At 45.5% G+C, this 22,554-nt stretch overlaps 1 protein-coding gene across 10 annotated transcripts; it reads right to left on the reverse strand.

The window, feature by feature from the left end:
• Positions 1-1,484: 1,484 nt before the first annotated feature.
• On the reverse strand, positions 1,485-21,983 carry SETD4 (SET domain containing 4). 10 transcript variants are annotated; one of them, XM_081027287.1, is made up of 11 exons: positions 21,604-21,983; positions 19,925-20,094; positions 17,206-17,301; positions 12,682-12,719; positions 10,799-10,887; positions 8,793-9,222; positions 6,561-6,735; positions 4,676-4,757; positions 3,717-3,797; positions 2,373-2,496; positions 1,489-1,746 (listed from the first exon to the last, which is right to left on the reverse strand). In XM_081027287.1, exons 2-11 carry the CDS (start codon positions 19,995-19,997, stop codon positions 1,603-1,605), a joined length of 1,332 nt encoding a protein of 443 aa, XP_080883413.1. In that variant the 5' UTR covers positions 19,998-20,094; positions 21,604-21,983; the 3' UTR covers positions 1,489-1,602. The 10 variants fall into 10 exon arrangements, 9 of the variants coding, with proteins under 9 accessions (XP_080883413.1, XP_080883415.1, XP_080883416.1 ...); XM_081027289.1 differs by having other exon boundaries at positions 19,925-20,030; positions 21,604-21,969; XM_081027290.1 differs by having other exon boundaries at positions 19,919-20,030; positions 21,604-21,926.
• Between the last annotated feature and the right edge of the window lie 571 nt (positions 21,984-22,554).

Genomic DNA, 22,554 nt, shown 5'->3' on the forward strand with positions numbered 1-22,554 from the left:
TTGCAAATTCTGGACACAAACACAGCAACGCTGTGGGCAGTGGTCCGAGGGCATGCTGAGGGGGCATTTCCACTCTACCATGTACTAGGTGCGCAATCTTACACAATCTCTTCACCCCTTTATTTTTAAAGTAGGGTAGTTGCAAGGCTTAAATAAAATACTGCACATAGATGTCAGAGGGACAGTGGATGGGGGGAGGGAGGCTGACACAGTGTGAGGGATATAAATGATAAACGTCTAACTAGTACTTTGTTTTGTGCACCTAAAACTAATAAAATAAGAGACAGGGAAAAACAACACTGCACATAAAGGCCTTGCAGTATTACTGATATTTAATAAATGTTATTGTCTCACACGTGTCAGTGTGGTCCAGTTTTTATAATAAGCACATATTTGCTTCTGTGACGATGACATGATACCTACTCTGACCCCCCCAATCACACACAGTTGTCCTGCATGTTAATTGACAGGCATGGAAACGCTGTGAAAAGTATGAATCCAGAGCCAAGATCTAACAAGTACTCATCAGAGCAACTTTATATAAAAACTGTACTCGGAGGGAAGTCAATAGCCTAATATGCTTTTATAATTTAAAAAAGAAAGGCAAAGACACATAATTCAAAATGTCCAATGGACCACAAAAATGTTTCTCCTAATCCTCCTAATACCCCCATTAAATGAGAGAAATGTAGCAGAATAAAAGTGTTAAATACCCCCCACAAAGAGCACGGTGAACGGACGTTGGTGACGAGAGATTTAAACGCATTCTGGAAAACTGAGATAGAGGGAGGACTGAGGAGGCAGGCTCCAGCTTTCTCCTTTATTTAGTAACGACTAATTAACTGTCCATTCATAAAAATCAGTCAGCACTGGACAGTCCCTCTCATCATCTAATGTCCTGGTTCTGAGAGAGCAGTGCGGCTGGGAGGGGCAGGGACAGTACCACCTGGGGCCTCTGCCTGCCACAGGTGCCACAGGTGGGTAGGGTTTGGGAGGGCAATGGGCTGCAGCACAGGGAACCCCCTTTCCAGCCCAACAATCTCATTCTCAGACAGGAAACCAAGCATGGGAGCAGCAGAAGCCCGGCTGGCACCCAGGATTGCCGAGCACTGCCCCAAACTCCCCCCTCCAAAGCCACCCACCGCCAGGGCGCCCCTAATCCCAGTGGTATCAGAGCAGGAGAGAAGCACAGCTGCTGAGTCAGGTAAGAAGCAGGACACCCAGTGAAAGACCACACACAGAGGCCGGCTGACCCTGCTCCCCCACCACCTCCCTTGCCCCTCATGTTCAGTCCTTTTCTCAGATTTCGTCCTTCAGGATGGCTGTTTATTTTGAGATACGAGAAGTGCCATTAGCACGGCACATCCGTCCTCACTTACAGCTCGGGATCCCCAGCATCTGCTCTGTCCCCTGCAGATACCCTTCAAGGTCCTAGGGGCCACCACTCCATCCCACGGACCGGAAAAAGTTAAAGGAACAGGATTAAGTATGTAATTGTTTAATAGAAACCATCCATTGACTGTACGTGATTCTACATAAAGTAAACCTAGTTTTAAAATGTTTAAGTCATCACACCCACCATAGGAGGTGATCAAAAGCACTTCAGTGAAGTTCCGTAAAAGCTGTTTGCAAATTAGGTAGGAGCTCAGCAGACGCCTGGAGAATCTTTAGCTCTTCTGTCCACAGTGTTTCCACCAAAGTCAGTTGGTTTACCAAAGCCAGGTCTTCGTCTTTCATATGAGAAACCTGGAAGTTATTTTGAAACAAATATTTATTGTAATGAAACATACATAAATTAAAATTTACCGTTTTGACCCCTTTTAAATGTACAATTCAGGGGTGTTAAGTACACGGTATGTAACCATGACCTCTATCCAACTCCAGAACCGTTCTATTATCCCAAACAGAAACTCTGCGCCCACTAGACAATGACTCCCACTTCGCCCTCCCCCCAGCTCCTGGTGACCTTCACTTTCTGTCCCCATGAGTCTGCGTCATCTAGACACCTCACGTAAGTGGAATCATGGAGTATCTGTCTTCTTGTATTCTGGCTTATTTCACTTAGCACAATGTCATCAAGGTTCACTACATTTTGTAATCCCAGTAATGTTTTCATGCAAATGAGCTGATTTCTCATTTAATTAAAACATTTACTAAAAAGGGAAAAAGTACTTAAATATCTATTACCAAGAATTCCTGCAACAATTTTACCTGTTAAAAGGCGCAGACATAAGGCTAACAGTCAGAAAAACAGATTGCATCAATGTTCATTTAAGCCGTTAAATGAAACTAAGGAGATGTAACAGCCCCACCCAACATGTATAGGACAAAGAACTCCTGTAAGAAAAAGACGCAAAATTCTAGAAACATACCTTTTGAAGCACAGTATTAGTCTCCTGTATGAAATAATGGCATATTTTCTGGGCTATGTCCAAACTTGTCTTCTCATTTGTATCTGAAATTATTTCCCCAAGAAGTACTTTTTTCCAGCATGTACTAGAACCAAAATGATTGGAACACGGATTTAGATTCATTTACATTAGACTGGGCATTTCACTTCTGCCACTGATCAATTATGAGAACTTGGTCAAGACACTTAATTTCTACCATGTCTCAGCTTTTTTGTCTATTTAGATAAAAGCATTCATCTTACAATGGTGTCATATAGATAAAATATACATAAAATATTCGGCACACTGCCTGATACAGATTTAGAGGTCAATAAATAGATTTGGGTGTGTGTGTTGGTGTGTATGTATGTGTGTGTGTGTGTGTGTGTATATATATATATATATATATATATATATATATATATATATTCCCTCCCTCCCGCCCGCCCACCCGCACCATAACTCAAAGTGAAATGGCACCATAATTCAAAGAGAAAAAGAGAAGCCTCAGGATGACCTCAGGAAAACATCCTATTGTATTTCATTTGAAGTTGACGTGCCTGAAAAGGACTCATATCTTTTTCCAAGAGGATATTAAGAAATTTACATGGGTACACACGAAATAAAATAAATGCAAGATGAGTAGATAGGGAAAACAAGACAAAAGAAAGACGAGAGGGGGGAAGGTAAGACACAGCAGCCAGGATACATGGCTGCCTTAAAATCCTGCACATTCAGTGAACCGCAAATCTGCCTCTGAGTTTCCTAGTGAGCAATAAGGAGGAAAACACCTCAGATACAAAGTCATGGTGTCTGTAAGACAAATACACCATCTGCTGAGAATAAACAGCTATTTCTGGTGTTGAGACCAGGGAATAATTTTCTCCCTGAATTCCTACAGAAGAACAAGGAAGCAGTATCATAACAATGTAACAGGCTTCATTAAATGAGCACCAGCTCCTTCTGGGCTCCATGCTCAGGGTGATTTCCAGGCATCGTCTCATTGAGTCCTCCCAGCTGCTCTAGGATGGGGCCCACCACCTCCAGGAAGTCCTCCCCGCACACAGTTTCCTCACCTGAGCTTCTGCTCCATAGTGGGCATTACTCCCCGGCCCCCTGACAAGCCCAGGCTGAAGGAGCTGTGGGCTGGGCACACACAGCTGTGTGAGCTGAGGACCCAAAGGCCCAGGAAACATTAAGTGGTGAAAACTTAGAACTGAAACACTCACCACATGGGCAAGTTACCTAAAGAATGAGCAACCCCAATATGCACAATAGCATTCCAGATTATAACTACAGCTCGTGACCAATACAGGTGAAACTTACAATTCTGAAGCTTCCAGGCATAACAACTTAAGAGCTGTGAGCAGCCTCCAAGATGGTCCATCCCATCCAAATGTCAAGTTTCTAAAGTAAAAAAGCAAGAACAAATCCGTCATTTCAGTACTTCATGACACCATGGCAAATGGCTAAGGAGCCCAACCATTTTTAAAGGGGTACTAAACATTATATAACCTGTGATCTTGGTCACAAAGACAAAAGAAAAAAATAAGTCTGCAAACACTTAAGAATAAAGCCTGAGTAATAGAAAATTCTTTTAAAAATAAAAATAAAAAAAGGAGAAAGAAAAAAAAAGAGGATTTTTCAATTCATTTTGGTTAAGAAGCTGACCTTGGATGAGCAGGCCACAGCCGGAAGGCACGTGCCACAGGGCAAAGGCGAAGTGAGATCAATGATGAAGAATTGCGTCATCCTTGGAATCAAATGGCAACCACTACAGCTAGACTGCCCTCGTACTGAGGCTGGATTAGTTAAAGCTTAGTTTTATCGACAGAAGAATATTTGAAAGGGAGAGCCTTGAACCTTGTTTATCCCATTCGGCTGGAGTCACCTGGCTGCCCCACAGGTGAGTGACTGAGGCCAGCCTGGCCCCCAGGAGGAGCCCAGTGCCATCCCATCCCACCCCAGGTCAGAGACAAACATACTGGGCCACCAATCAATCCATTCAGGGCTCTTTTCTGGTACAGTAATTTAATATTTCAAGTGGGTACCTTATGTTTCCAACATGTACAGGGCAAAGAAACAAAGTTTCTTGAAAAGTATCTTCCACTCCTTGTGTGCCCCACAACATCAAACACAATTTACTGCACATAGTAAGTGCTCAATAAATACCTACCTGTCAAGTGGTGCGAGTCAGTAGGTATGTCACACCTCTAGAAACCCTAACCCTCAATTTTTGCATCAAAATTTCTGAAGGAATAATTTTGAGAGAAAGAAACACTTACTCTATAAAGCCATGATCCTTTAAAATCGAAATCTTTTTGTTCATCTGTTTATCTGTTGATGGAAGATACTTAACAAGTATATCTACATTAAAAAAAAAAAAATCAGACTGAGATTTAGGGTGTAATTCAGACAAAAGTATAGACCTTTCCTTCTCAGCTTAGCAAACAAGACATAAGTAAACAGTTTGTCTAATTCATACCAAAAAAAAAAAAACTACTGAGGTCCAACCCAGTGAGATCATAATTAGCCCTTGAAACGCTACAAGAATTCCAGGGCAGGGAACCAAACATCCACAACCTCAGCTCATGCGGACACTACGCGAACCGACCAACAAAACCAAGTCACTAAGCCATCAGCAGGGCTGCTGGGAAGTTACATCACCAAAAGTGTAGGCTCTGGACAAACACGGGGAAATGTTTACAGTATTAAGTTTTTAAAAGCCAGAATTCAAAACTGTCTGAACACTAGTGATTGCAATCATAAACAACTGAAAGTGAATATAAAAATTAACAGTTACTTGGAGCCATAAGGCAAGGAGGGATTTTTCTATTTTTAAATTTTCTTTTCATATTTCTGTTTTTCTTTCTCAAATGTAAAAATAACTGACACATAAATTTTGTTCACAAATCAGTATTTCATGGTCACCAATATTAAAGTTATTCTGATTATATGAGGCTAACCTCAAAGCTAGTTTTCTAAAAGAACCAGCCAGGCCGTTTTTGCTTTTCTATTTTATTTTGATAAATAACTTTATTCTGCCTAAAGGGTGGTGTAGTATCACCTCAATCGAGTTTCTATTTCCATCAGAACTTATATTAAAACTACCTCAAATTATACTCTCAGTAAATCTCTGGCCAAATCTTCATAACCTAAAAAGCTGTCTCTGCTGCTTCAGGAGAAGAGGGAAAAAATCAGCCCGCCATGCACTGTTTTTCATACTATATTTGGGATTTTCATAGCATAAATTGAAGAGCTCAATTATTATTTTAAAAATAGCAATACCCATCTGATACACTACAAAATAGGGTATCAGATGGGCACTGCACTTATTAGAGAGACCATTTCATGGATGGTGTAGATGCCTGACCACTGCACTGTCCACCTGAAGCTGAATAATACTGAATGTCAACTATAATTTAATATATATGCACATATATATATATATATATATATATGGTCACAGGATGTGGAGTACAGCATAGGGAATAGAGTCGATGGTATTGTAACAGCTATATACAATGTCAGAGAGGTAGTAGAATGGGGGAAAGGGCTATCCCTTTGTGAGGGGTGTAAACGTCTAACTATTACATTGTTTTGTACACCTGAAACTAACAATAATAAAAAAAATAGCAATACCAATGATAATGACTACCTAGACGGTAGAAGAATATAAATGAAATCAATCGTTCTTCGTGGCATTAAACCCCCAAACAAGGTGTGATATATTTATCTCTGTGATTAGCACAGAGCCTTCCACACACTAGGTGCTTAATATTTTCTATTGATTGCTCTCTAATTCTTGTCAGTGGCAGTGACAATGTCTCTGTCACTAAAACTTTGTGTCTGTCACAAAAAATTTCCTTTTCTTTCCATCTATTAATATTGTATTTATGTCCTTAGCAGTTTTCCTCGCCTTCCATTCTATTGTCTCACCTAATGCAATAAAACCATTCTCAGTTCTTATCCTCAATATCGATCAAAGCTTTATTGTTTTTACTTTAATACTGAAAGTGTGTGGTCAGTAAGAGTAAGGTTAGCCTCGGGGAAAATAAATGATATGCATTTTAAGATTTGCCATTTTTATTAAAACTTAAAATAACCACATCTGCAATGGAGAAAAAACATTTGTGTCACTTTGTGATAAGAACCAAAGTTAATTCTAACCTTCTGAGACATAAACACAAGCATGAGGATTACGCGTGGAAACGAATCCATACTCCAGGAGCAGCCGCTGGTTATCGTGAGGGCCGTAGCAGATGAACACCTCCTCGTGCTGTCTACAACTGGACGCTGTTCTGACTTCATAACAGCGAGTTTCCTCATTAAAAGCTGCTTTTACCTTGAAAGGAAAATCGTTAAAAGGTTTTTTTAAAAGCAAAGAATAAAACTAAAAAGATGAAGTTACTGTACCAACTGAAGCCAGATGTAGCTTTCAAACACCCATCACTGAATTTAACCCCATGTGGACCAAACGCCATGTCTGCCTTTGTTCACCTCGACTTCACCCCACTGGTGAGGGAGGGAGTCCTGCCCAGGGTTCTGAGGACGGTCGAACACACACCACCTGACAATGGACAGATGCGACTGACAACAGTTTATCCGGCACATGTACAGCCTGGCGGGGCAAAGCTGCAGTGTGCCATGGAGGGCGACACAGGGCTGCACTCAGGAGCAGAGTGGCCAGCAGGGGCCATGAGGAGCGGGCTTTGTAGTAACAAGAGGTTACTGGTTTCCCTGGTTCCCGTGGGAAGATATGATTTGCTTGTTTGAATAATTTTGAGGGCTGGCAGGTGAAACCTGTTAGGCTGAGGACCAGGTGGGGTGTAGCTAGTCTGGCTGACGGAGCAACGAGCCAGGTGGGAAGCCTTTCCTGCCCGGTGGGGGAGTATCTGGTCAGGCTTTGGGCCCTGTGAGGCCCAAAGATGTCAAGGCAGCACATAAAATTTCAGGTCTTACAATACCCAGCCTTTGAGCAGCATGCCGTTGGCTGATACTGTCATATGAAGTTTTTGTGACAATTTTGTTAGATGATAGGTATAGAGGAAAAGACCAAGAAGACCTAGCTGCTCCCCACAATAGGGAGTGGGTGCCAGCACTAAGGCCTCCTTACCTAGCAGCAAATCCCAGGAGGTGACGACGATACCAGGCTGAATGAAATTCCTACCCGGAGCTATCAACAACAGATCGGGGCCATGCTTTGGAGTTTCACGCCAAAAGCCAGCAGCCATGCACTCTGGACCGTAGGCCGGTAAGCTTTTTCCACAAGGGCCAGAGAGTAAATATTTGCGGCCTTTCCAGGGCCCTCAGCCACATGCCCACAGCTACAGTATGCAGTGCCCCTACACTCCTAAATGACTAACAGCCCCGTAAAACTAAAGTCACACCAGCGGGGCCTGGCTGAGCCCCTGTATACAATACCCTATTGTATTACACGCCCCAGGCATTATTTCATTGACAACCACAGAAAGACCCTTCTAATCTTGGCCTCCTTTGCTTAATGTTGTCAGAAATGCATCTTCTTATAGAAGTAACAGCAGACAAGTCAGGACAGCATCCTGGCGTCAGAAAGCACAGTGAGGGCAGGGCCTCCCCACGCGCTCCTCTCACTGGCAGGGGACTAACCAGGCATCATCCATCTTCTCAGGGGAACGTGGGGTGTGAAGAAGACAGCATGAACCTGGGTCCCGGCCAGGTGCCACCAAGGGTACCTGCATGGCTTACACGTGAGCGGACCGCGGACATCCTTCACCCTCAAAGCCAGGACTTTCCCCAGCATATAATCACCTCCTTTGTGTGCCACAGAGAGGGCCTAGGGAACACGACATCTGTGACCATCCCCCAAAGCGGGATTCATCAATTACTTCCCAGACTCCTTTTCCCCACAAATTCCATACAGGCTTACTGAAACCCTACTATGTGCAAGGCCATGCAATGAGCGCTGGGATTACAAAAAAGAACAAGGCACAGTCCCCATCCTCTAAGACTGCAGAGCTCAGAGCGGGAAGGAGCAAGTCGTTCAGTGATGACTGCCAACATGACAGCTGACAGCAAGGCCACCACGTTTAAAAGGGAGTAGGACAGTTCTAGAAGGAGGAAGGAAGACTCTGCACCAAGGTGAGGGAGGGAGGGGCAGGCGGCTGGTTAAGCCTATCCAGCGGATATAGCACCAGGATCTGTGGGCCTGGAGAGCCCTGAGGGAAACCTGGGCAAAGGAAAAGGATACCAGGAAGGAAAACGGGGTCGGGAGGAGACAGGAGCATGCCTAACGGCAGGTAGGTTTTCCTAAAGCCAGCTGCACCGTCCCGGTGGTTTCACTCACTATTCAAAGTCACAGGTTCTACATGTCGGAGTCCTTCCTATGGAAACGGAACGTGTATCCACTCGTCAACTTCTCACCTGGACAGCTGGGCTGTGATTCAGCAGATCCAGGTATGGGGCGAGTGCACAGATGTCTGGCTCTGCAGAAAAGCACTGCCTCCGCCCGAGCTTCATGTACACAGCTCTGGTGTTGACGGTGCACCACGCCCACAGGAGGGCGCTGTAGCTAAAGATGTTCTCAACTGCCTCGGAAAACAGCGGCTGCAGGGAAGAGAAAAAGTCTCTGGAGGAAGTAAAGAACTCCTGCACGCGGGTTCTCTGCTCTCTGGCCTTTGCTTTCAAAGGTTTGGGAAGAAGATTCACCACTTCCGGCTCCAAACAAACAGGGCAGGTGTAGGCCTTCGGTAAAATCTCCAGGTAAGGCTTCCAGGGAGAACGAGTCCCAGCATGCTTTTCTGCAACTAAAAAGGTGCACAGAGCCAGCAGCGGAGACGGAGGAGGCTGCCACCTTGTACAATGAAAAGCCCGATTAAAGGAATTACTTTTATTCAAAATATGGGGTAAGCAAAAGGTGCAGACATCTTAGAGGTTTGCTCTGCTCCCAGAGGGACTGGGCCACAGCGTCAGGACACCTAGTTTCCATAACGCACCGAAGGGGATCTTCCTCCCCCAGGCTCTCCTCTCCCCAGCTTCCCCCAAATCCAAGTGCTCTAAGCAAGTCACACCGATAAAGGAGCTGACTCACTAACCCAGCTTTGTTGGCAAGAGATTCCTTTTCTTTGCAAACACCTCTTTGCTCCCAACTTGGTTCTTCAGTTTTAAAGCTTTTGGAAGTCCACTTGTTTCATTTGGGTAATGACATAAAACTCGGGGGGGAAAAAATTGGTGGAAAGAACCTAGACTTGCCCCATCCACTGGGTATGAGTAGTTACGTATTTCAATTTTAGTTATTTAAAATTAAATGTTGAAAATTCAATTCCTCAGTCACACAAGCCACATTTCAAATGCTCAACGGCTATAGGTGGCTATTAGCTGCCACACTGGACAACACAGAGTGAAGCATTTCTATCACTGCATAAGTTCTACTGTATGATACTAACCTAGACGGAAAATATATACGGTATTAGGTTGGTGCAAAAGTAATTGCGGTTTAAAAGGTTGAAAATGCAAAAACCGCAATTACTTTTGCACCAGCCTAATAATGAAAGCTCATTATATATTATTACAGGTCTAAAGCTTTTGTCCCTAAACTTACCCCCTCTATTGCAAATTATACATCGCATTTTTATTTGTGACCAATAAAGATCTCATGTTCATGAATGTATTTAGAAAAACTTTACATTAATTCTTCAAAGTTTCAGATTCTTATATTACCATACATTCAACTCAAAATTTCAGAATGGTACGGAAAACATTAATACTAAGAGCATCCGTGCTTCTCCTCAGGCCAATAAATATGCATCAGCCAGAGGGGAAAGCCCAGAACTTACCCTGGGTTAAGAAGCAATACAATCTTTCAACCCTCAAGATTTAGAAACGCCTCCTGCTGAGGCTCTCACCCACGCTGTCCTCAGAAAACCCCCAAACAGAGGCCGCTATAAGATGAGCCAGACAGTCCCCACTCCCAGGCCGACCTCCCCTCCTCTATGCTAAGGAACACTGACACTTCCGTAACGTCAACAGCCCTTCATAGTTGAAAGAGAATTCAAGCGAGTACAATAAGAGTAAAAATAAAAGAGAGTAATTAACATTTGTCAAGCTCTACTATGAGGAAGGAGAACAGGCTACTATGAGGTAAGACACCCCGCCTCATCTGATGTACCTCTATTATCCCCTTTAGTCTTCATTTTCTAGTAAGCGATAGAGCAGCATTCAAACCCACATCCCAGGCAGCCGATTAAAGACCTTTAAAATGCAGTTTACAATGAATTAAGCACAAACTTCATAGACATCATTTTAGATGTCTGCTGCCTATGCAAAGGGGCTGCTCCTACTGAACCCTGCCTTCGGTGACACACTGGCCCAGGACCCAGACGTCAAAGGAGAAGCTCCTGTACCAGATGAGCCTGTGAGTGGTCACTTACTTAGCAACGTATGCCCCTAAGTAGCTCCTCATCACGGTGTCCGTAGTGAGCAGGCAACTCTCGGGCAATGAAATAATCACCTGTCCCTCCTTAGCAAAAGAGAAAGGAAAGTTTAGGATGCCCATGCTTTGGCATGGTGAAAAATCTCAGGCAAATCTCTAAGCTGGTGAAAAATGTCAGGCACAAATCATCTGGGTGCAATTTCTGGTTTCCTCATCTGTCAATTGAGATTAAGCTGAATGATCACTACCATCCCTTCCTGTTCTGATACCCATAACTTTCTGATTTAAAAAAAAAAAGCCACACAATAAAATGTTCTTTATCTTGAGTGGGGTAAATCTCTCGGTGACCGGTTAGCTCAGCGGGTTAGAGCGTGATGCTAATAACACCAAGGTTGCCGGTTTGATCCCTGCACGGGCCACTGTGAGCTGTGCTTTAAGGAGGCTTAAAGAAAAAAAAAAAGTGTATAAGAAAAAAAAAGACTCAACAAACTAGGCACTTAAAATCTACGCATTTCATTACGTGTAAAGTTTAACAAAAGACCACACTTAAAAGTACACGTAAAAAAATATATAAAAAAAAGAAATATCATATATTTTAAAGTACATGTAAAGCAACTGTCAATTATCATTTCATGATCTACACAAACAAACCTATAGTTACTGCTGTATACATAAGAGCTTTATTTCTCCTCCGCAAATTCTGCTACAGAATGAAGTCAATTACACCTCTGTTCAAAAAATAAAAATATTGCAAAACAATGTGAATTACTTCATACTATTGAGCTGTACACCTCAAAATGGTTAAGGTGGTAAATTTTCTCATGTACATTTTACCACATTTTAAAATTTTTAAACAACAAAAAATAATAGCATAATAGAATTACAACATTAAAAGCTACCATTCTTTATGCTAAATATATGTACATAGCTGGGTTTTATATAAGTTAAGAAATTAAAAATAAATAATTTTTAAATAAGTTAAGGAATGAATTTGTAGCCTTGCAGAAAACTGTAGCTTTACAGAAAACAGCACAGGGAGAAGGAAAATAGGACTTGGAGATCATCTGTCATTCACCTCCCGGTTTTCCAGGTGAGGAGACAGAAGCCCAGAGGTTTGGGGCTGTGCTCCCTCCGGAGCCACAGCTGGCTAAAGGCGTCCTGGGCAGGACAGGCTCCGAGGCGAGGCCTTCTCCCTCTGCTGGCTCAGCTTCTACTTACTTGACTCAGCAGAGCCTCTCAGAGGAGGGCAGCTCCCTCCCTGGCACGTTTAAAATATGATCTGATTTCTGTAATTTGTTGACGGAGCCAGCTCGCTGCCTGCCCCAACATGCCTTCTCTCCCTCTCCTCTCCACTGCAATCCCATTGGAGCGGCACAGTGCCAGGGAAAGGACCCCTCGTCTCACTTCCCTCACAGCTAGCTGGGCCATGTCCCTGGTCACTGGCAGATGAGACGGGGCTAGAATCTCCTCGACAAGAGAAAGTCTGCCCTTCCTAACCCCCTTGCTCGGTCCCACTGCTCAAAGGCCAGGATCTATGCCCGCGACCTGAGGGTGTGGGGGTCCCTCCAAGGATGTGGGTACAGAGCTAGAAGGAATCAGGGCCTCTGACAGCCATGGGACCACGCCAGCCCGGGTCTGCCTATCCAGGCTCATTTACAGGACGGCAAAAGAAACTCCTGCTCAGTTTAAGCATTGTTACTTTGGGCTTGTCTCTTATACGCGGCAAACTTAATTCCAACAGACAGAAGTGAACTCAAACATATCCATTAGCTAGAAAAAATGCCTCTATGTCTGAAATATTTTTAACTCACATGATTTGAATCACCAAAACAAAGCAGCAACATCTACATTGGGTTTCAAGGACATAAGAGAAATTCTCACCCGCAGGGATGTTTTGCTCATCAGCCCTCTTCCTGTACCTAGGAGGAACACAAAGACAGAAAAGGGGTAAATCCTACTATATCCTCAAGGTCTCAGAGATACCATTTTGAATAAAAGAGGTAAACGAACTTCAAAATTATACAAAGCTGAAGTCTCGCATCCTTGGATTCCCAGAGGATCAAGAAGCTATTCTGGAAAATGTCCCGACTTCCTCTGGGGTTTGTTTTGTAATCATTGAAGGGCAAAGTAAGCTTCAGAGTCGCGACCTGAAGATCACGGGCTTTATAAAGATCTGCTTCTGGGTCTCTTACAGGAGCCTGTAAGCTGGACTCTCTCCCCTGGGGCCTACCAGCTGGTACGGGCAGCCTTCCCTAATGCCCACCCAACCTCAGAGACCTCAGGCCACACTTACCCACTACCACAACCCAGCTTGCCCCAGCAATGAGATGAGACCTCTGTGACTGACCAGTAACATCCAGTCAGGTCCCACAGAGCCTGTGAACTACACCCTCCCCTCCCCGACGAGGCAACCCATTAGAAGTGCTCTCCTTCCCTGGACGAGCTGGGCGGAATAGACCCAGGGCCAGCTGCTGCCCGCGAGCCACGGCCTTGGCCAGAGCACAGACACAACAGCAAGTTCACCAGCTCCACCGTCACCAGCACCGACATCCAGCAGGTTACCCCTCTGTGCCCAAGGCTGCCCTCCTACAGCAGTCAGATGACGGCGTTTCGGGCAGGCACAGGTCTAGTATGACCCACAAGTATTAAAGGAGGTCGAGAGTATTCATCTCTTCAAATTCAGACTTCTTGACCTTGTTTCTCTCGGCTAAGGGGGGAATATAATTCAGCAGAGGTCAGTGTCTGTGGGACCACTGGGAGCTCCCGGTGGCTGGGGGAATTCGAGCCTCACGTCCTGCATCAGGTGTCTAGCAAGTTTGCTTTCATGAGTCTAACATCTCCCACCAAGAAGCATACTATTATCAGACATATGCTTTTGGTTTAAGACCTTACTGAATTTTTTCTGTGTGTCCCATGGTAGAGTCAAGCATCCCAGTGGGCCAGAACCCTCCCTGGAATCAATTACTAATGAAAGGATTTTGTTTCTATGGTACCATCCTTTAAAAGACTCGTGCTAATTTAAGTGGAAATGTCTTTCCAAACATATATATGGGCATAAGCTAGCATATAGCATGAATCTGGAGGATACCTATATTTCTGCAACATAGTGTTCAACATCAGAAAACAGATCACAGTAACCTGCAATTCCTAAGGAAGTGACCCTTAGGATCTTATAAGAGTCAAGCTTCTCACAGACCTCTCGTTGCCTTCAAATTTCTGCTTCACAAAACCCACGTGGGAGGCTCAGACAAGGCGAGTGCTTTGGTGGTAAAAGGAAATAGTCAACTCCCAAAGCATAAATCAGGTGAGAGTATAAAGACAGACTCCTGATACATAGCACCTTGGGAGCCTTACCTCGCCCCTCCACAAACAGATTAATTCCCCAAAATTTTATACATTTTGACAGACTACCATAAATGTGGGAGTCCTATCATACATGTGGAATCTAAAGAACAAAATAAATGAACAAATAAAACATGAACAGACTCAGATACAGAGAAGAAACTGATGGTTGCCAGAAGGGAGAGGGGGTGAGAAGCTGGGTGAAAAGGTGAAGGGATTAAAAAACACAAATTGGTCGTTACAAAACAGTCATGGGGACGTTAAGTAGAACATAGAGAATATAGTCAATAAGGTTGCAACAACTATGTATAGAGCCAGGGGGGTACTGGACTAATTGGGGGGATCACTGCATAAATTATATAAATAACCACTATGCTTTACATCTGAAACTAATATAAAATACTATTGAATGTCAACTATAACTGAAAAAAGTAAATAATTTTTTTTAAAATAAGAGTTAAAGACATATCAAGAACTTAGGGAAGGTGTTATGGACTGAATATCTGTGTCTCCCTAAGTTCATATGTTGAAATCCTAACCAACAATGCGACGGCATTAGGAGGTGGGGCTTTGGGAGGTGATTAGGTCACAAGGGTGGAGCTCTCACGAAAGGGATTAGTGCCCTCATAAGAAGAGACGGGGCGCTTGTTCCTGCTCCCTGTGCTCCACCATGTGAGGACACGAGAAGATGGCAACTGGCAAACCAGGAATCGGTCCTCACTAGACACTGAATCTGCCTGCACCATGATCTTGGACTTCCCAGCCTCCAGAGTTCTGGAGTTCTGTTTCTCACAGGTGAGAAACAAATTGTTCAGCTACCAGTCTATGGTCATTTGTTTCGGCAGCCCAAGCTAAGACAGAAGGTTCCTTGCCCCAAGAAGTGTATGTCGTGGGCTCTGATCACTGTCAAACCATTCTGCTTTAGCTCCTCTGTGACCCAGAGTGTGGGGGTGGGCCCAGAGAGAGTTGTTCCCCCTTTTTAAAAAAGCGGTAACTCTTTACTGCTCCAAATCATAGACAGATTACTTATTTTCTGACATTCCATTTAAACCATGTGCCAATTCCTGCTAGATTTTAAATCTGTTCTTCTTAAGGCAAAGTGACATCCAAGGAGAAGAAGGCCTTAGGCACAATGAATCCACTCCTCATACTACTTTCTCTTCATCATCTCGTGAAGAACTGTCCAGTAAAATCGGCTTTTGGTGATCATTCCCTGACACTCAAAAACAGGAAGTTAAACATTCTGTTAGCGGCAAATACGGTTCACCATCATTAAGCAGGAGTGGCCCTACTAGAAAATGGCTCAGATGAAGTATTTTAGCCCAAAGTCCTCATGTGTAACTGACACACAGGGAACAACTTCACACATGTCACCTCACTGGAGCAGGGGTGTGGGGACAGAGCCAGGAGTGCAGTTTCCAGGCCTCGGCCTCACATGGAAAGGTGCTCACTCGGGTAGTAAATGGCCATCAGCTGTGGCTAGTTGGCCGTCAGCTGTAACCAGTGAGCCATTGGCCATTAATATAACTGCCATGGTTACACTAGCAGCAAATGGGGGCTAGCAAGAAGATGGTGGCTGAGCTAGCGAGCACAGATTGCAGTTAGCACGGCAGATTGCAGTTAGCAAGTGAGGTTGGTTGGCAGAGAAGCGGACGGCAGGTTGTGGATAGTGTGGCCCTGCTTCCTGTGTCTCCAACCCAGCCGCCAGCGAGACTATAGTGGTATGACTCCCCCATCTATGGCTCTGTGGGTGTTCTGTTTTGGCCTCACCATGTCCTGCATTTTTATGTGGGGAGCGGGACCAGAGACCCCGCACGACACCCTGCATGACAAAGGACACACTTGGTAAATCACTTATCTTGCATGATGTATATATAAGGAAGTTAATTTGCTCAAAGTTCAATTCCCTAACAGGTACTTGAATAATTCTTTTAACGGCTGACAACAGCATTCAGAAGCCGCTGTTTAAACATGGTTTCAATTTTCTCTCAGGTGAAGTGCCTGCGCCTGCCCCGAGACGCAGCACTCCATGGCCCTAACTGCACGGCTGTCTCTGTGCCACAGCAAACCCCAAATCCTTTGGAAGAGCACCTCCCAGGATTACCTCAAACTCACTTATGGACAGAGCTGGGTGGCCCTGCATGCAGGCCCATAGCCACAGCAAGCTGCCCAACTTCTCTAAGGAATGTTCCAGAAGAGAATGCTGATCCCAACTCCGTAACAATCTCAACTTCCAGAAAAGAACATTATCCACTCTGCTCAGGGGACTGTCACAGCTATGACCACACACAGGGCTCCTCCCCCAGCACTTGGGAGCAGAGCCACCAAGCAGCTGAGGAGCAGAATTAGCTGAGGCCTCGCCAGGACTCCTCTCCTCAAGCCACACAGAGAACAAGCACGTCCACTGGCTGGTGGGAACCTCCCATCTAGACTCACCTGAGCCATACAATCCTCCCCTCACCCTGCATGACTTGAAAAGTCTCAGGAAACCAGCCTAAGTGTATTGATGAGGACACAGGTCCTCATGAGGTCACATGACACAAGGATCTTCCCTTTGAGGACCCAGTGAAGACATTTCCCTCAGGTCTAAGTTCGAAGAATACTTGCACTTTGGCTGAATAAACAATTTAGTTTTGTTTACAGAACACTAAGACTCAGTTAACTGATCATATAAATTGTCTGGGCTGCTAGAAAGATGCGACTAATTTGTGGCCCACCTCTGAGAGAGGTACAAAATTTTATAATTGTGGCTTTTATGTATTATCTTTATCCCTGCTTTGGCCTTATTTTTCTATTCTCATTTTCTTTTTTTAACTTTTAGTTTTACTGCACCATTTTGGAATGTCTCCTTACAAGCCCATTTAAATTATTTTTACAACAAGGTAAAGTGTGTTAATTCACCTTGACAAATATTATAATAACAAGGCAGGAAGCATGATACACAACACAAGATGTGCTCCCAGAGAGAATACAGCCCACCTGCAAAAGTCACCCCTGCTTTCCTGTCACCTGTGCCCACATCGCATGTGAGAAAGGTCATGAGAGTTGAATGCCAGACCTTACCTGGAAACCTAGCAGGTATTAAGTTTGGATCTTCAAACTTCCTATTTTTCAGCCACCTCTTAAGTTCTATAAATTCAGGCTTGTAGCTCTCATTCACTAATCAACAGAAAGAAAAAATGATTAAAATCACTATATAATCAGTTCGTTTAAAAAGAAAATCTCTGATAAACTGTCTAAGTCAGTGTTATCATAAAAGGGAATAAACTTTTAAATGCACAATGAAAACAAAAAAAAAACCATATGATCATCTCAAAGACGCAGGAAAAGCAACAGATAAAATCTAACTTCATTCCAGATACTCTCAGCAGTGAACTCCGTCAACCTGACAAAGAATATATAACAAAAACTCTACAGCTGACAAACTGAATGATGAAAAACTGAGTGCTTTCCCCCTAAGATCAAAAACAAGGGTGCCTGTTCTGCCCACTTCTATTCAACACTGTACTGTCGTTCTAACCAGAGCAACAAGCAAGAGAGATGAATAAAACGATCTATTATGCGTTGAACTGTATCCCCCAAAATTCCTATGCTGAAGTCCTAACCCCCAGAACCTCAGAATATGACCTTATTTAGAGACAGGGTCTTGTGATGAGAAAACAGCTACTCAGAGTTACTGCCCAGGCATCTGACAGTGTGACACCCCATTCACACCCACAGTCTGGACAGTTCGATAAGGACGCAGCTTAGGATTCCTGCCACAAGTTCCCACTTTGCTTTTCCTGGGGCACCTTTTGAAATAACCACTTAAACAGAGCTGAGCCTGTAAAAAGTTAGTGACCTGGGCGCCAACCACTTTATACCCAGCTCCGTCTGGACCTGGGACGGAGGACTGAGCTATGGGTGAGAGAAGGTGTGATTTAAAGTGTGCCGTAAATCATCCTCTGACAATGCTCCGTGTCATACATCACTTCTGATACGGCAATTTCTGTCCAATAAAAACATTATGGTGTGTCCTCATCCACCCGTAGCTCATACCCGACTGACTGCACTGAACAAGTTGAAACTTGTCACACACTGTTACTAAGGTTTGATGTGCCACTTCCTGTACTGAAGATCCCTGCCTTTCCGTTGGATGGCACTCAGCAGCAGCATTCACCATATTTTGTAATCAGAACAGAAAGACTCCGTGTCACACATCCCTTCTCGTACAGCAATTTCTGTCAAATAACATTACTGTGTGTCCTCATCCACCTTATTCACCAGATCTGGCACCGTGTGACTTCTGGCTCTTCCCCAAAGTCAAAATGACCATGAAAGGTAAACGTTTTGAATCAATTCAGGACACTGAGGCAGCCACAACAGCCCAACCAAAGACAGTCATGAAAGAGGACTTCCAGAACTGCTTCAGAAAGTGGCAAGAACGACAGGGTAAGTGTGTTCAAAGCAAGGGGGAGTATTTTATGGGAGATTAATGGTAATGTATCTTTTACTGTAATAAACTTTTTAAATGTAAACATTCACTGTATTTTTTTATCACACCTTGTATATGGTCCAAGAAATAAGGCTCGCAAAATATGTTACCCAATCTTGAGAACAGATTTTACAGGAAGAGCATCTAATAAGTGAGCATGTAATGAGCAAACACAACATACCCAGCATGATGTTACCCACTGTGGGGATTGCTCACCGTGGTCTTCCCCCTCAACAAGTTGACATTTTTAGTTGGGAAACAAGACTTCCATGAAAAACAACTGGAAAACCAGTAGGTCCTTAAGAATAATACCCAATAAACATGATAACAAAGGGTGACATTAGTGAAAACTGGAAATGGCATTACGAAAAAAAAGATCTCAGCTCAGCCTTGAAGGTGAGAGAGAAAATGAACACGCAGGGAGAAGGAAAACAGATGTTCTAGGCTGAAGAAGTATTTTGAAAAATGGCAGAGGTGGAAATGTATGTGGTGTGCTCAGGGACAGTGAGCAGAGAACATATTTCCAACACATGGAGTGGCAGGCTGGAGCCACTTATACAGGGAGTTAATGTCAGGAGTTTGGATAGCATGAAAAAAGGAATGAGCATCCCTGAAGTCTCCTAAACAAAAAAGGTAACATGGAACCAGATCCTTAGGAAAGTTAGACTGACTGCAACGAATGCAACAACAACCAGGTGGGAAGAAAAACACAGTTGCAGGTAAACCAGCAAAGAGCCAATTGAAATCATCTATGGGTAGAATGAAGAAGGAAAAGTTAAGCTAAGAAAGACCTGGCAAGATTTAGGAGGACAGTGGCTACAGAGGGCAAAGAAGAGAAAACAGTAAAAGATTACCTCAGATAGTGCTGGCGTGGAGTCAACTGGGAGAAGTGTTATTAATTTTTATCAAAAATAACAATTGCATTAACGTAGTACTTTCCAGTTGGCCAAGCACTTTCACATATAGTATACTATTCAAACTGGATGACACTGAACTTGAAAATGATGAATTTATATCCAAACATTTGTATCTTATGGGTAATGAGAGGTCAGGAGAGAGGTCGGGACCACAAACAGAAACCTGGGAGTCATCCCCAGAGATGACATAGTCAGTCATCAGAAATATATTTGTATTCCCACAAGGTTTATAAAGAAACAGTGGCACTGTTAAAAAGAGTATACTTCAAGAAATATCCCTATGAACATTGCCCATGTGCAGTTGAGAAAAGCTATGTACATCTGTTAATACCAATCAACAAGAGATTCCTTTTTCCATCACTGGCACCAAAAAAAAAAATCAAACCTGTACCTCCTCTTGATTCGGAACTTCTAGAGAGTTTTCGTCTTCTGATCCGGCTTGTTCTTCCTCTTCCCTTCTTCATACTAAAGGTGCAGTTTCTGTTTAGGGGCCCAATCTAAAACGAAAAGCATTTCCTTTGCCTTTCTCCCCAGTTATATGATAATCACTGTTCTTTGCACCTGTAAGGATTTAAATATACAAACATGTATTATTTGGCAAACTATTTCTCTAAAGTGTTTTTTGTATACAAAACGTTTATACTGTGAGCTAAATCTTGATCCTTTGTGCAGTAATGGAATGCCCGTTTTATTGGTCCCTCTAAAACAGTTTTATCTTGAGGTCCTACTAAATGCTGACTAACTGTGGAAATCCTCATAACTGATTTGATAATCATGTGCTTTGGTGACTTTTTCTAATCAACATTTACTAAGCACCAATCTAACAATACTTTTCCATGAAGAGTTGCCTTGAGCCTCCCCATCAGCTAGGAATTCTTAGAGAAAAAACAAAAATCCTCTTTCAGCTTGAAGTAAGTAATAGTTCTTAGAACCAGAAGCCTGAAATAAATATCATTAAATGGGAGTTTGCAACAGATTAGACAGAAAATGAGCCAAGCAGACAGAACAGAGAAATGATCATAAAATCTAAAATAACTACTAGAGTTTCTGTTACTTCCTTGGAAGCCTAAAACTGAAAGCAACGGCAAATACAGGTAAAGGAGCGGAATATTATGCGGCCATTAATAGGAAGAAAACGTGTGCTGATATGTAAAAATGTCCCAATATATATTAAGTGAAAAAATAAAGTTACAGAACATTACAAACTCAATGATCCCTTTTAGGTTTGTTTCTAAGCACATTACGTATGTTTATAAAACAAGAGAATTTAAAGACGAATATTTTAAAATGTGCAAGGGGAGGGGTCGTTTACTATTACTTTGGTGTCCTCTTATTCTGTGACTTATATACATGAGCACATAAGTGACACAATGAATATTACTCGTTTATACATGTGCATTTTAACCATACAGCTGTTTTTAAACCCTAGTCTAGAAAATACCGGACAAAAACCTGCAACAAGTAAGGTCCAGGCACTATTAACATGCACTGCCGCCGTGGAAGGGTCATTGTTTGATCCACCAAAAGTTGGCGAGTCGGGCCCCAGGATCGGCCGCGGCTCGTCCCCTCCGGTGCCCAGCGCTCCGCCCGCACACGCCACGCCACGCGCGCGGTCCCACGGGCCAGCTTTACAGTGGAGCCGGGGTAACGGCGCTGCACACGGCACCGTCCTCCCCCCACGGTCCTCGGACCTACACGAGTCACCCGACGGTCCCGAAGCATTCGGGCCGGGCGGGCCTCGGACGCCCGCCGGCTGCGCACGCCGGCCGCAGGCTCCTGAGCGCGGCCCGGGAGCCCGCGGCGGCTTCTCGGCTCCACCTCCGCTAAACGAACGGCTTCCGGCGAATGGGGCCTCCGGGTACGGGCAGCGCCCCGCCGAGCCCGGCGGGTCTGCGAGCCGAACTCGGTCCTCCTTTGACACCAAACAATTACACATACAAGGAAAGCTCCGAGCGGCCCACTCCCGTTACCCGGGCAACCGGACGTCCCGCCGCCCCCCTCCGCGCCCGCGCGCCTCCCACATGGCGCCGGCGGCGGGCGGGCCCAGGCAAGGGAGACCGCGGACAGTACCGTCGACAGCCACGGGGTAAGAAGCGGGCCGGGCGCCGGGAGGCCGGCCTCCAGTCCTCTCCAACCCGGACCGCGTCCTCGCCGCCGGCGCCGCCTCCTCCGCGGCGGGCACACGCCTCGCGCCCGTGCAGTGGTCCCGGCGGCGCCCAGGGCCGACCCGGGGGGGGGGGGGGGGAAGCCAGAGGCCCGCGGGCCGGGAACCTCCGCTCCGAGGAGCCGGCCTGCGGGCGTTTCCTTCCGCAGTAGCGGGGAGCACGCATCCGGCCCGGCCCCGCGGGCAGGCACCCAACCCGCCCCTTGGTCCGCGGCCCTCGGCCTCGCGCCTCCGGACCCCACGAGCGCGGGCACCCCGGCTCTACCCGCCCCGCCCCCCCGGCTCTACCCGCCCCGCCCCCCCGGCTCTACCCGCCCCGCCCCCCCGGCTCTACCCGCCCCGCCCCCCCGGCTCTACCCGCCCCGCCCCCCCGGCTCTACCCGCCCCGCCCCCCCGGCTCTACCCGCCCCGCCCCCCCGGCTCTACCCGCCCCGCCCCCCCGGCTCTACCCGCCCCGCCCCCCCGGCTCTACCCGCCCCGCCCCCCCGGCTCTACCCGCCCCGCCCCCCCGGCTCTACCCGCCCCGCCCCCCCGGCTCTACCCGCCCCGCCCACCCGGCTCTACCCGCCCCGCCCACCCGGCTCTACCCGCCCCGCCCACCCGGCTCTACCCGCCCCGCCCACCCGGCTCTACCCGCCCCGCCCACCCGGCTCTACCCGCCCCGCCCCGTCCTCCGCCCGTTTGCTCGAGTAGCCCCACCCCTTTTCGCCCTCTCTGGCCTAATTGGCCCCCGTTCAGCTCTGCAGGAAAATTCCAAATCTTTTAGGTAAATCGTTCTCTCTGCGAGAGATGGAGCTCAATTTCTGCCTCCCCCCCCCCCACCTCCACCTTGATTATGTGCTAGGCTTAGTGACTTG

This window comes from Rhinolophus hipposideros, assembly GCF_964194185.1.
Source record: "Rhinolophus hipposideros genome assembly, chromosome: 2".
NCBI classification, from domain to species: domain Eukaryota; kingdom Metazoa; phylum Chordata; class Mammalia; order Chiroptera; family Rhinolophidae; genus Rhinolophus; species Rhinolophus hipposideros.